At 36.5% G+C, this 12,923-nt stretch overlaps 2 protein-coding genes across 8 annotated transcripts; both read left to right on the top strand.

Moving 5' to 3' along the window:
* Positions 1 to 166: 166 nt before the first annotated feature.
* On the top strand, positions 167 to 4,037 carry LOC113298921 (E3 ubiquitin-protein ligase MARCH2-like). 7 transcript variants are annotated; one of them, XM_026547798.1, is made up of 8 exons: positions 167 to 426; positions 1,421 to 1,643; positions 1,750 to 1,835; positions 2,073 to 2,219; positions 2,383 to 2,485; positions 2,875 to 2,987; positions 3,462 to 3,565; positions 3,758 to 4,033. In XM_026547798.1, exons 1-7 carry the CDS (start codon positions 409 to 411, stop codon positions 3,552 to 3,554), a joined length of 783 nt encoding a protein of 260 aa, XP_026403583.1. In that variant the 5' UTR covers positions 167 to 408; the 3' UTR covers positions 3,555 to 3,565; positions 3,758 to 4,033. The 7 variants fall into 7 exon arrangements, with proteins under 7 accessions (XP_026403583.1, XP_026403588.1, XP_026403587.1 ...); XM_026547803.1 differs by having other exon boundaries at positions 168 to 421; positions 3,722 to 4,037; XM_026547802.1 differs by having other exon boundaries at positions 168 to 421; positions 1,382 to 1,643; positions 3,722 to 4,037.
* Positions 4,038 to 5,351: 1,314 nt separating this feature from the next.
* On the top strand, positions 5,352 to 8,581 carry LOC113298920. Its single transcript, XM_026547796.1, has 3 exons — positions 5,352 to 5,865; positions 7,347 to 7,518; positions 8,149 to 8,581. Exons 1-2 carry the CDS (start codon positions 5,454 to 5,456, stop codon positions 7,484 to 7,486), a joined length of 552 nt encoding a protein of 183 aa, XP_026403581.1. The 5' UTR covers positions 5,352 to 5,453; the 3' UTR covers positions 7,487 to 7,518; positions 8,149 to 8,581.
* Positions 8,582 to 12,923: the final 4,342 nt, after the last annotated feature.

Raw genomic sequence — 12,923 nt, 5'->3', positions numbered from 1 at the left:
AAGGGTAAGCTAGACATTTTGTATATATGTTAGATATCCATAACTACTTTTTTGGACACTAAAAATCCAAATGAAACCCCTTTATTAAAGTGTGACGCTCCAATAATAGCCTTCTGGGAAATACAACAATAACCATTCGAGAAGCTCTAAAGAATCTATCTCACGTCAACAATCATTTTTCTTTCACCAATTGGATTTTACCTTTTTCAAATAAAAAAATAGAAAAGCTAAATGTTTCTCCGCCGGTTCTCTGAAGCTGTCGACTGTTCTTCTCTCTCTTCATTTTTAATCGAAACCAAATAAAACCCTAGAATTTTTCATTTGCTCCTCTCGGTGGTATTCTCCCCCAAATCATCGAATTTTGAAATGTCTATGCCCTTAAACCTCAGGAAATAATTTAGGATCTTCATGAATTATGATGGTGAGGTAATTTCTTTATCAAATTCCCTCTTCTTCTTTTTTTTTGTTGTACTTTTGGGTTTGATTTACAATCTAGATTGTTATTCTTATTTGTTAGAATTGGTAAAGATTTTAATTTTGTTCCTTTGAGGTATTTTTGTAATTCTGGGTTAAGAAAATGGCCAAAAAAAAAAAATCTGTAAAGTTGGCAAAAGTTTGAATCATTTTGTTAAGTTCAGCTAGAATTATGATTGATTCAGTTTTTTTTTTATGGAAATGAGCTCTAATGCACCATGAGGTTCTAGTCAGGGTTTTTTGAAGTATTGATTTATCCTATATTAATTGGTTCAAAAAATAAATAATTGAAACTTTAGTTTCTCTGTACATGAATTACTTGATAGATTAGGCGTACCCTGTGGAATACGGCACCGAAACACTGAAACTTGGTTAAAGTGGAAAACACTCGAAGCTGTCCAAAATAATCTTAAATTTGCCGTGAGCTATCAGTTTCCTCCCTTCATTTTAGAATGGTGTTCATGTGGATGAATTGATAGGTGCAGCGTACAAACCTTGCTAGGCAACTTAGGAGTTGCTTATGGTCTGATATGGATGGTGACATGGTGCCCAACCATAAGCCATAAATACTCAGGATGATGTACCTGTTGGGGTAAATGCCATGTTACGAGGTTTTAAAGGGCACCACATCACCATCCCCGAGCAAGTAGGGAGCAGATGGCGTGGTACCTTGCGTTTTGTTAGTGGACTTGCTTTCTTGAATTTGGTGAACTTAAGCTAGTGAGTTTGTAATGTCATGGTGTGTTTGCTAACTGTTGATATGCTTGTGGAACTGCATCCCTGAATTAATAAGCTTTTGATAGAGTTGTGTGCTGCATATGAAACCTTATTAGTGGAACCTTTTTTATATTGTGCAGGATTGGTCTGTTAATGTGATTGGAAAAACTGATTGCTTTAGTGATGTCAGGTGTAATTTCATCCTGAGTGAATATTCTTCACCATGCAGTTGGTATTGAATGATAGGCTGGAGGGGGATACTTCAGAAACAGAACCCATTTTGCGTCAGAGCGACATTGATCACAGGTCCCAGGAACCGTCATCTGAAATTGGACCCTTGAGGGGTGAATTTTCCGAGTCAAATAATGATCGTCAAATTCTTGATGCTGATGAAGATTGTTGCCTAATTAATGTAGACCTACCACAGTGTCGAATATGTCTTGATATTGAAGGTATTACTAATTTAGATGGCTCTTCTTGGTCTTTGACTGTAAGTGCTTAGCAATAGGTTTGTATTCACTTCATAATAGTTGTTGTTAATATGTGTATCCTTGTCAGGTGAAGATCTTATAGCCCCTTGTTACTGCCGAGGCACGCAGAAATATGTGCATCGCTCTTGTCTTGATAATTGGAGATCAACTAAGGTAAGCATATTGATGGCTGTTTTGTATCCCATGCAACTGAAAAGCACATCTTTGTACATTTATAATGCTGGGCCCCAATTTGCAAATTCATTGAAGTGGGTGAACCCCTTGTAAAAGTTTGCATTGGCAATAACAAATAAAAAAAATGCAAACCAATATGTTAGCGTGGGCAAGTCAAGTTCTTATTTTAAAGTCCTTCAAAGGATTCTTACTTTCTACTTGATTAAATTTTGTCAGGAGGGATTTGCTTTTGCCCACTGTACAGAATGCAGGGCACTATTCGTATTACGCGCAAATATGCCACCAGATCGGTGGTGGTTGAGGTTGAAGTTTCAGTTCCTTGTCGTCAGGGACCATGCGCTTATATTTATTATTGTTCAGCTGGTAAAGAATAACATTATCATGTACTAATGCATGCGCATATTCAAATGTAACTTAATTTGTTGACCGGCATACTAGTTCTTCATTTTTATAAAGAGAAATCGATAGCATTTAAACTTGGAAAATCTGAAATGTGTAAAGGAGATTGTTTCATATATATTTGCAGGTTGTTGCATTACTGGGTATGCTGGTATACAAATTCTATGGAGAGGAACTTAGGGAAATGTTTGGCTATGAAGAACACCCATATGGATTTTATACCATGGCAGGTGTGCAGCTTGTTCTTCTAGCAATTTACTGTTCTGCATGTATATGTGTGTGTTTCTTTATATCATGTCTGTCGGTCGCCATACTAGATCTCGTTAATTTAGAGCAAATCATGTTAACTGGTTATATTGTGTCGGACTTTGACTTCTGTACAACCTCTTCTCTCTGTGTCATTTACACTTTGATAGGGTACACCTTAAAATAACTCTCTTACAGGATGGAAACTTTCTGATGTGAACACAGTAGAAAGTGTGATATACAGTTAATTGGAAACTGAAGAAAGACCTCTCTGATGAGCATAAACTTTTTCTTTCATAACTCCTAATTGTCATGTCATGTTTTTTGATACTTATCAAGAATCCTAATGTTGACTTTTTGGTACTTTTTTCAGTTTTAGCTATTCTTTTGGTGGGATTGCTCTATGGGTTCTTTATAGCAATCATCTGTGGACAGAGGATCAGTGAACGCCATTACCATGTTCTTGCCAAGCAAGAGCTAACAAAGGTTCAGCTCGTCCAAGGCTCCAAATGACTTCGAATAAAACCTGAAAAACATAATATCTTATGCTCTACAAAAGCTCTAGGCAAATATTAGACTTTCTTTTGTCCAATAGTTTCACAATTGCTACTCAAGGCAATGAAACTGACAAGTATGACATATTGATCTACCAAGAAACAAACATCAAAAGCAGAAGTGTGGAAGGGTCTACCAGTTTTTTACAAAGGCCCCATTGGCGGAGTAGACTGCCAACTTTTGTAGTTTCCTTTTATCATGTTTTTAGCGTACTGCCAGGAATACTAATAGAATACTCACACTTCCATTTTGAATTAAATGGTTAGCCAAAAGAAGAAACTACATGAAACCACAAGTCCCTAGGATAAATTAACTCTCTTGATATACCTTAGTACAGTTTAATGTTTAGATGTAAGCGCTATGAGGTTTCATTCACTAACGTGTCCGACATTGTTGTTTTGTCAGGAATATGTGGTAGAAAACCGGGAAGGAAACAAGACTCCTCCTGAGCTTGATCCGAGCCATATCGCGGAGCTAAGAATGCTGGGCCTGTTTTGAAGTTGGCTGTGGTAAGCAATACCATCTGTGTCTTTTTATTTCCATCTCACAGTGAGATCTGTACAGTTTGAAGTCTAACTGCATTTTATCATTGCAATCCTCCGCGATGATAAGTCAAAGTCATCATAATCTTGTGTTCTTACATCATTTTGTTGCCCTCCATGTAGATTGTAGATCCTATATCAGTATGTGTGTTGTTTCAGTTGTTGGTATGCTTGGTGGTGTTTATCCTGCACATTGGAATTGGGCCAGGCTCGAAACACATTTAGTAGTGTAGAGTGTATATTCCGATTCCGATTCGAATAGCGAATATGAAATGACCTTATAAATATCTATCTTTTTTTATCTTAGTTTGTGATTATTTTTGCCAAATTTGTAGAATGATGAAAATCAAATAGAGAATATACAAGTTTTTGCGTCGTTCTGTATCCTTACAATAAAATTTCTCTATTCATATATTTCCTATGCTGTTTCTCTGATTCAGTTGGATTAACTGTAACATGTATGGGTGTTTAGAAGAGCACTGCGAACTTGTTTACTCCTGAACCGAAAGAAGACCCACTCCTAACTTGACTACAATTTGACCACAAGGAGTCATGTCAATCGACTTTAAGAAAAAAGAAGATAGATAGCCAGTAGAAACTACCTGCCAGCTACCTCTAGGAAGATTTCCCATCTGAATTGCATGACATGTTGTGACTTTAAATTCTAGGGTGCTATATGCATTGCGAAGTGACAGGTCATACCGAACAAAACCATTTTCTAAGAACAAAACCATTTTTCAAGTACCATTATTTTTTTAAATTTTTTTTTTGTTGAAACAAAGCATAAAGTAAGAGTAAACGACTGGTAGGAATGCGGTCTCTATCTTTTACTACGTTATGATGCAAGAAGTCTGGGTAGGACATGTTCCATTGGTGATTTGTTGCCTGCAGACTCAAGGTCTCGGTCTGAGTTAATGCATGTGCGGCTAGCTGGTTAATTCCCTTCACAATGACGTTGATTCTAACCTGTTGAAACTGTCGGCAGGTCACCTGCCAAATTGAGTGAAGCAAGAGTGTCAAATGCCAATCACCAAAAATAATGAGTCTGATTCGATCAAAACATGAGTTTTATCCATCTATCCGTCTGTCTGTCTGTCTGTCTGTCTTTTTTTTTTTTTTTTTTGGTGCTGGCCAGTTTCATACTCGGGTCATCATCCACAACTTTAATTTGCAAACCGCCCATGTCTCAATGACCAAAGCTGTAGTGATGTCCAAAGGAGGGAATGCAAATCTAAGAGTGTGTTTGTTTTTTGCTGACTCGACGTCTGAATTAGGCTCATGCACTGATTTGGCTTGAGTTAGATGCCAGACCACTCGGCTCGAGTCAGATGTCAGATCGTTTTTATCATTATTTTGAATCAGATCTGACTCCAACCTAATAAAATGTTCTTGACTCATGGAATCAAGTCACCGACTCACATATTTTTGAGTCAGATGAGTCAGATCTGCCAGAAAAACAAACATATTGAGTCAGATCCGGATGAGTTAGGTAATATCAGTCAGATTCAGATAACTCTCGGATGAGTCAGAGAAAGCACCTGCTAGCCATACCTGGTTTTCTTTTCGCTGCGCCATCTTTGTTTATCTTTCTCCGAGGAAGGCCAGGAAGCTGTCCAAAACCACTCTTGTACCTAATTGCCAAACACTTGGTTAACATCAAACGGTTTAAAAACCCCTTAAACCAAAACAACGGCTAACAAACCTTACTAAAAATCCACTTAAAATTTTGCTTATAAATGGAGAGCTCCATCCATATTTTCCCTCATCTCCCTCCGACCGACCCACCACATCTTTTTCTCTTTCTCTCTAAACATTACTCCATTCTTATCCATTTCTCTCTGTGAAAAATATCTCCATGGCAGCAGCAGCAGGAGCAAGAACATTATCACAAATCCTGACCCAATCTAAAAAGCTATCAATTTTATCATCATCAGGATCGACATCGTCCAGATTTGTAACCACGAAAAATCTATCGAGTAAATCAGAAGGAGGAGGAAGTTTAATAGAAGTGAATCTGGAAACAGATGGTGAAAATGAAATAATAGGTATGAAGAGACTTGAAGATGCAATTTATGGGATTATTGTGCGAAGATCGGCCCCAGATTGGTTACCCTTTTCACCTGGTTCTTCTTATTGGGTACCACCTAAAAAAAGACCTCAGGGTTTTGCTGAATTGATTGGGAAATTGGCTAATCCTTTGTCTGAGGATGAAACCCTTTCGTTGAATACTGCTAGGGGTTGGCCTTCTACTTCTTTTTTTATTGATGGTAAGCTATAGCTCTGTTTTGCCCTAAAAAAATTTATGATTTTTATTTGCCCTAAATTCATTTCATTGATTTGGGTGGGAAAAGATTTGCAATTGGGTTTCTTGATTACTATCAATATGTTGTGGATTAAGGTAAAGATTTGTTAATTTATTTGATTTTTAGGGAATTGTGGGGTTTTCGGATATTTGTACACTGGATTGCTTAGCTCTGTGTATTGAAAAGATGTGATTTTTTTACCACTGAATGATCTACTTTTGTGAATTCGATTTGCCAACTTAGGCGATTTGGTGCATGTCTTTGTTGATACTTGTAGCATCATTAAAATCTTGTTGACGCTTCAATTGGCTACAAATGAATGTGGGTGTATCGTATTAGATGTGTCTATACTTATGTCCTTGAATTCTAATGGTGATAGCTATCAAAACAGATAACCTAAATGGAAAATGATGAAAATGTTTGAAAACAATTACTAAAAACGTTGAAGTAAGTAATGTATTTCAATCATTTGTTTTTGATATCTGTAATATATGTAGTTCTCTAGTTTAGCAACACCAACACCTGCTGATAGCTTTAGGAAGAAGCATATAACACTGTATACCTTCAATAGATTATTCATGTAACTCTGTATCATAGTTTTGCTTCTGGAAAGCATAGATAAGGATAACAACAACAGATCTGTAATCAAGCTTTATGCTTGTCAGAGAGCGATTCTGATTTATGAAGTTCAATTTTTTGGTGAAATATGCTTTTGCCTTACTGTAGGTTGCTTTGCTTGTTCCTTGCTGTAATTCTGTAACATAGTTTTGCTTCTGGAAAGCATAGATAAGGATAACAACAACAGATCTGTAAACAAGCTTTTTTAGAATTTCAGTGCAAAAACTTAAAATTGGCTCATTAATGTATGAAAGGTGAAACCTGTATGTGGCTGCGAATTGATTATATTGCTTTCAGGATGATTTTATTACCTGGGAGTCTGTAAAATTTTGGCAACTTCTTTACATGTCTCTTACATAAAACCTGAGTACAGGTTTCATGAAGATATTTTTCGTGCTTAGCTTTACTGTACTGTTAGATTGAAAGTGTAGCTGTGAATATGGAAGTATTTTGTGTATAAATTGATATAAGCCAGGGCTCGGTTGGGTTCTGTTCATCTCATTATGTCTTTGAGCTGTTCTCAATCTGGAAGGTGTAGTCACATGCGCTTGCATGAAATGTATTTTCATATTTTAAATAATCTGCCTTCTTGCATTTCTTTAAAGCCATAGCTTCCGACTCTTTAAATTACGATGTCATATACCAGTATTGTTTAACGTAGAGTGGAAGTTTAGGCCAAGAGGTTCAGACTACAGGGGAAAATCTTTTGCTAGATAGTTTGCTTGTAAATATATTTTTTGCGCAACAGTTTACCAGATGATATCAGCAAAGTATTTTTTAACGAGTTGGTACAGAACTTACAGAATGCTGCTGTCTCTTGGTTGCAGGTTCATCATCTCCTCATTCACTTTCACCTCATATAGTAGAGAAGGAGATTGTAGTAGAGGAGCAAATTGCTGTAGAGAAGAAAGAGAAATCGAAGAAAAGCACCAAGGCGGCATCCCAGCCCGAGGATGAAGAAGGTTGAATCATTGCCTTGTCGATGGGCCCTCTTTCGGGGTGAGATTTTTCGCCAGAACTCTTACACCCCTTGGTGCCAAAGTCATTATTTTCCACTTGGTGCACCTTGCAGTAAATCGAATTATCTATTTCTTTATTATACCTAGACTTCTAGATGCTACAGAATATAGGTCAACTATCATGAGAGAACTCTACTTATGGGAGTATTCTAGTTATATGCCACGGCTTTGCCTCGCCCTAAACAACATAGCTTGTTGTCTCTTGTATCAACTTTGTAGGGTATCTACTGCTTAGTCACATTTTGTTTGTTTCTTGGCTAATTTGTTCTCTCAGATGTGTTATTAGCCTTTCATCTTGTAAATCATCTAAAATAGTGGAAGGCTTTGTATACTACCTAGGGCATCAGTAATTGTTAGTTGAACACACTTCTGCTGATTGTTTATGATCGAATTTAATAAGAGAGACTGTTCTTAGCAAAATGCAATAGGCCCGTGATCATGATCTCTGAATCTAAGATCAGAGTACAGAGGATACTAGGCTGGCATCACATTGTTGCACGGCATATAGTCTCTTAATTTCGTGTTGGGGTTGCAAATATCATAACCTTGCCCTCTTGTGATAAATAAAACTCGGGTTGAAATTCTGTTTATACTTTTTGTTGATGAGCAGTTGCGTCTCCCCTCAGTAGATAAAGTGAAAAGAAAAGGGAAAAAACCAACCCGAGGCAACAACATATAACAGAAGGTGAGCAGCTGAGGATGGGATTTATTGTACATATTTTCAAGAAAAGGTGGTCACAAGAATGGTGCAGTTGGGGGTGGGAGAAGTAATCCCCCTCTTAATGATTCGTGTGCTGCATAGGCCGCGTTCACCCTCAAAATCCGTTTGGAAGACCCAAGATCCCATCTTATTTCTTAATCACCATAAGAACAAATCTGAATTTCCTGGTTTAGTTTGATTTGATGTTTGATTTATTTTCTTTATAAATTATGAGTCGATGCCCTTTCTGTCAAATGTAGTGTAACATTAGAATGTATTTATGTTGTTTTTATCTTTAAATAAATAGTTTCCTTACATGAAAGAACAGAAGGAAAGTAGCTCATTATTCAGGCAAGTCCATTAAGAAGCATATGTTGCAATTCCCTTGGACAATTATTCATGATCAAAGATCTTTAACTTTCAATTACAGCCCGTTCGGTTGGGAGAATTGGATTCATAGGAATCCAATTCCTAGGGAATGTGTCCAATTCCTTGAACCGAACGAGGCAAATGAACTCTATGTAATTGGGAATTTCAATTCCTAGGAATCCAATTCCCTCCAAAATGATAGATTTCCATTGCATTGGTCCAATGATGCAATGTAATTGGATTCCGGGGTAATAACAAAGTTAATTGATTATCTCAACCGAACATGAATTTTTTGGATTAAAATCGAATTCCTTGAAATCCAATTCCAAGAATTGGATTACCCCATAATTGAATTCATAGGATTCTAATTCTCCCAACCGAACGGGCTATAAGTGTGCTACGTGAAAGATTTGAGAGATCATTTGCTTCCATGATTGCATATTTCTTAGACTCGTATCTGGATGGTAACGATCTGAGAATCTTGCACACTATATCTTTTCAGAAATAGTCTTTCCATGACAATCTCAGAAAGCTTAGCATGAAACTCTTCAAAAGTATCATTATCTTCCATACGAAGGTTTTCCCAACCAGAAGTGAGGGTTTCAAGTCTTGCTTCCTTTTCAGATGAATTACCTTCGAATACAGTCTGAAGATTATTCCAAGCTTCCTCAGAAGTTTGACACGTGGAGACGTGATGTTGTAGATCTCGGATAACAACATGTATGATGGCATTCAAACCATCTGAATTCTGCTTTGCAAGAGCCTTTTCTTCACTTGTATAATCAACTAAGAGTTTAAGCTCAGTTTCCGAACCTTCTATTTTCAGACGATTATAACCATCAATGACTAACAAATATTAAAATCGCGTGACTGAAGAAAATATTTCATAGCAGATTTCCACCACAGATAGTTCGTTCCGTCAAATCTTGGCGGTACGTTAACTGAAATCGATTCGTGTGAACTCGAATTCATTTCTGTTAGAGCATTGGCGGTCGAAATCGCATGCGTTGCTATGTCAAGCATGTTTGTCAATGTTAGTGATCAAAACTATAAGTCCTGATTTCTAGTCTACTATAGCTAAGTCTCGGACTAGGATAGTAAGTGTAGTTGAGCTCAAGGACTTCATGGCGATTCATCATACAAGTAGAAGAACTACTCAAGGAACCGGTGGAACTTCTCGACAAAAAGGTATGTGAAGACTTGAACTTATCTATCACTCAAAAGTCTACATATTCTATCTCCTACTTCATGAGACAAAAAGGCGTATGCTATATATAGACTTAGAATACACACATTTGGTATTTCGAGCCGAGTATACCTCGCCTATCTATATCTCGAAATATGTATTGGTAAGCGCTTCGCTTCAACCATGTTTATCTTTACCTAGTGAAGAAAGTCATGATATTTTTCAATCACTTTGAAAATTGATTTGACGAGAAATGGTGTAACAACTATATAACGTCCTCTAAGAATGTTTCAATGATTGGAGTGAGAGTTTAGATTACATAACCAATGATGGACATAAGTATTGTTGTGGAAACACATATGTGCATAAGTCCTATTCCTTGAACCAAAGTTTTCGAACTTTGTTGATCAAGAGAAACCAGAAGAATGGCTTGTTTCCAAGTCCGCGAACTCAGTCCGCAAACTGCCGAACTTCTCATCCCGAGAAATTCTGCTGGAGTTGACAAACTAGTTGCGTGAGTACCAGTTGACAAACTATGTTGTCCCATATTTTGTCCGGAGTTGACAAAAAGTAATCACAAACATCTTCGTCTCATTGTTTGTGATTCCGCAACATCTTGTTTCGCTACCATATGATTAAGATTGTTGTGAGGTGATTGATTAATCTAAGTTGTTCTTCGGGAATATAAGACCGGATTATCAATTGGTTCATGTTCACCTTGATTATTATCAAAAGATGGAAAAAACAATTTAGGGTTTTTCTGTGGGAGACAGATTGATCCTTTGATAGAATTGTCTATGTGAGACATATTTGTTTATTGTCAAAGCCTGCGATTTTGGGTCGTAGCAAATCTTAGTTTTGGGTGAGATCAGCTAAGGGAATCAAGTGCGCAGTATCCTGCTGGGATCAGAGGCGTAGGGAGTACAACTGTACCTTTGATCAGTGGGAGACTGATTGGGGTTCAACTACAGTCCAGTCCGAAGTTAGCTTAGAGTAGGCTAGTGTCTGTAGCAAATTAATACAGTGTGTATTCAATATGGACTAGGTCCCGGGGTTTTTCTGCATTTGCGGTTTCCTCGTTAAAAAAATTCTGGTGTCTGTGTTATTTATGTTTCCGCATTATATTTGTTTATATAATTGAAATAATACAGGTTGTGTGTTTGATCAATCAATTGGAGAATCCGACCTAAACAGTTGTTGATTGATATTGATTGACACTTGGATATTGGTCTTTGGTACCATCCAAGTTATTACTTGTATATTATTAGTACTCACAGTTTCTGTTTGAGGAAATTAAATCAAGTGAGAGATATAAACTCGTTGATATACTTTTAATTGATTGAGTCTTGTTGATTCTCTTAAAAGTATATTCGAGTTTGTCCATACAGATTACTAAGCGAAATATTGGGTGGTATTGTTAGACCCCCGCCTTTTCAATTTCTTATAGGTTGGATCGCACCAAACACAGATTGTTAGATCTTTTCTTGTTTTCCTGCTCTGATACCAATTGTAGTATCAATCTTTGGAGGAGGATGTTTTGCAGTATTAATCTTTATGATTTGCTATATTGCAATTTGTTATGGGATATTGATGTTTACGTCTGTGAACTATGTTGTCCCATATTTTGTCAAAAGTAAAGTCGTTTGTGATCTGTATTCGTTTATTGATTATAGAATGAATGGACTTTTGACAAATAAAAAAGTTAAGCTTATATTGTCAATCTTTGATGGAAGATAGGTTCTTTTGTATTTAAGGGTTATGTCTATTAAATATCGTTATGCAAATAGTGATGGAAAATAGAATGAATCCTTGTGTATTCCACAATATTGATCTTCACTGATCCATATTTTTTTTAATACTGTGAGGCTCCGTAATGTGTCCTATGTTGAGCACGATACAACAAAGTTGATTAATTTTGATTAGCTTTGTTGGTTGTTCCGTAAGATACTTTATGTTGAGCACTTTGAACTAAATTAATTATCTTGTTTGGTTATTTAGTTATTACTCCGTAAGTTCTCTTATGTCGAGCAAAACAAATAACAATCAAATTGTTTACCTTTGTGATTAGTTTGGTTGTGTATTCCAATTATATTAATTATGGGTTCTCTTGTAATTAATCTAGTTGAGTATTTTCGTGTCTCCATAAGTTCTCTTATGTTGAGCACAATCAATTGAATTGATCACTTTTTGTGTTTAATTTGATTGCGTATTCCGATTAAATTAACCATGGGTTTACTTGTGATTAATTTGATTGAGTTTTTGGATATAGAAAATCATTCTTATGGTTTTTGGTGTCCGATAAAAATCCTTCTTTTCTTTCGAAATTAAGGTCGCTCGTTGTTGTTCCCTTGGGAATGACATCTAATGGGGGAAAGTTCTTTTGAACTTGTGCTTAATGGTAATATCTTGAGGGGTGTGCGGCTGTGGAATTTTAGAGGGGTTATCTTGTATCTTTAAACTCCTTGATGAATGCTATTAGCTTCGGTTATATGATTGCATCTAAATAAGATGACGTGTCTTCCTTCTTTTTAGTCATGAAATGTCTCTTACGAAAATTCCATTATGATCCCGTTCTTGTACCTTTGCCAATTTTATTGACAAAAAGGGGGAGAATTAATATGTAGTTCACACTACAAATACATATGGTTTTCAGATCATTGTGTAAGGGGGAGTGGTTTCCATGTGAGATGGAGTATTGACCAAGGGGGAGTGATACATATCACCATAGTATTATTGTTAAAGTTGTGATACAATTGAACTTTGACACTGTGTAATAATACTATGACATTGTATAACAATGATCGAGAATTATGTTTTCTCATTGTTATAGCTACGCATCTTCAACAACGGTGATGCTAAACTTACAACCTTTGGGATCATTGGAGTACTTGGAAGTGACGAAGATTTCGAGGAATGTTGAAGATTAGACATGTGGAATAGGAGCTACTAAAGTTTCTTTATCTTATTTTTATTCCATATGTATTGATAGTTTTGTCACTAAAATTGACAAAGGGGGGGATTGTTAGAGCATTGATCGGTCGAACTCGCATGCGTTGCTATATCAAGCATGTTTGTCAATGTTAATGATCAAAACTATAAGTCTTGATTTCTAGTCTACTATAGCTAAGTA

This window comes from Papaver somniferum, chromosome 7 (assembly GCF_003573695.1).
Source record: "Papaver somniferum cultivar HN1 chromosome 7, ASM357369v1, whole genome shotgun sequence".
In the NCBI taxonomy this organism is placed as follows: Eukaryota; Viridiplantae; Streptophyta; class Magnoliopsida; order Ranunculales; family Papaveraceae; genus Papaver; species Papaver somniferum.
The sequence above is the reverse complement of the archived record's forward strand: the minus strand, read 5'-3'. Positions and strand labels throughout refer to the sequence as shown.

Bases quoted from the DNA above. Each gene is read 5' to 3' on its own strand.
- LOC113298921 (XM_026547797.1), top strand. The intron at 1,644-1,749 runs GTATTACTAATT...TATCCTTGTCAG, and splicing joins AATATGTCTTGATATTGAAG to GTGAAGATCTTATAGCCCCT. The intron at 1,836-2,072 runs GTAAGCATATTG...AAATTTTGTCAG, and splicing joins ATAATTGGAGATCAACTAAG to GAGGGATTTGCTTTTGCCCA.
- LOC113298920 (XM_026547796.1), top strand. From the start codon at position 5,454: ATGGCAGCAGCAGCAGGAGCAAGAACATTATCACAAATCCTGACCCAA. The intron at 5,866-7,346 runs GTAAGCTATAGC...TCTTGGTTGCAG, and splicing joins TACTTCTTTTTTTATTGATG to GTTCATCATCTCCTCATTCA.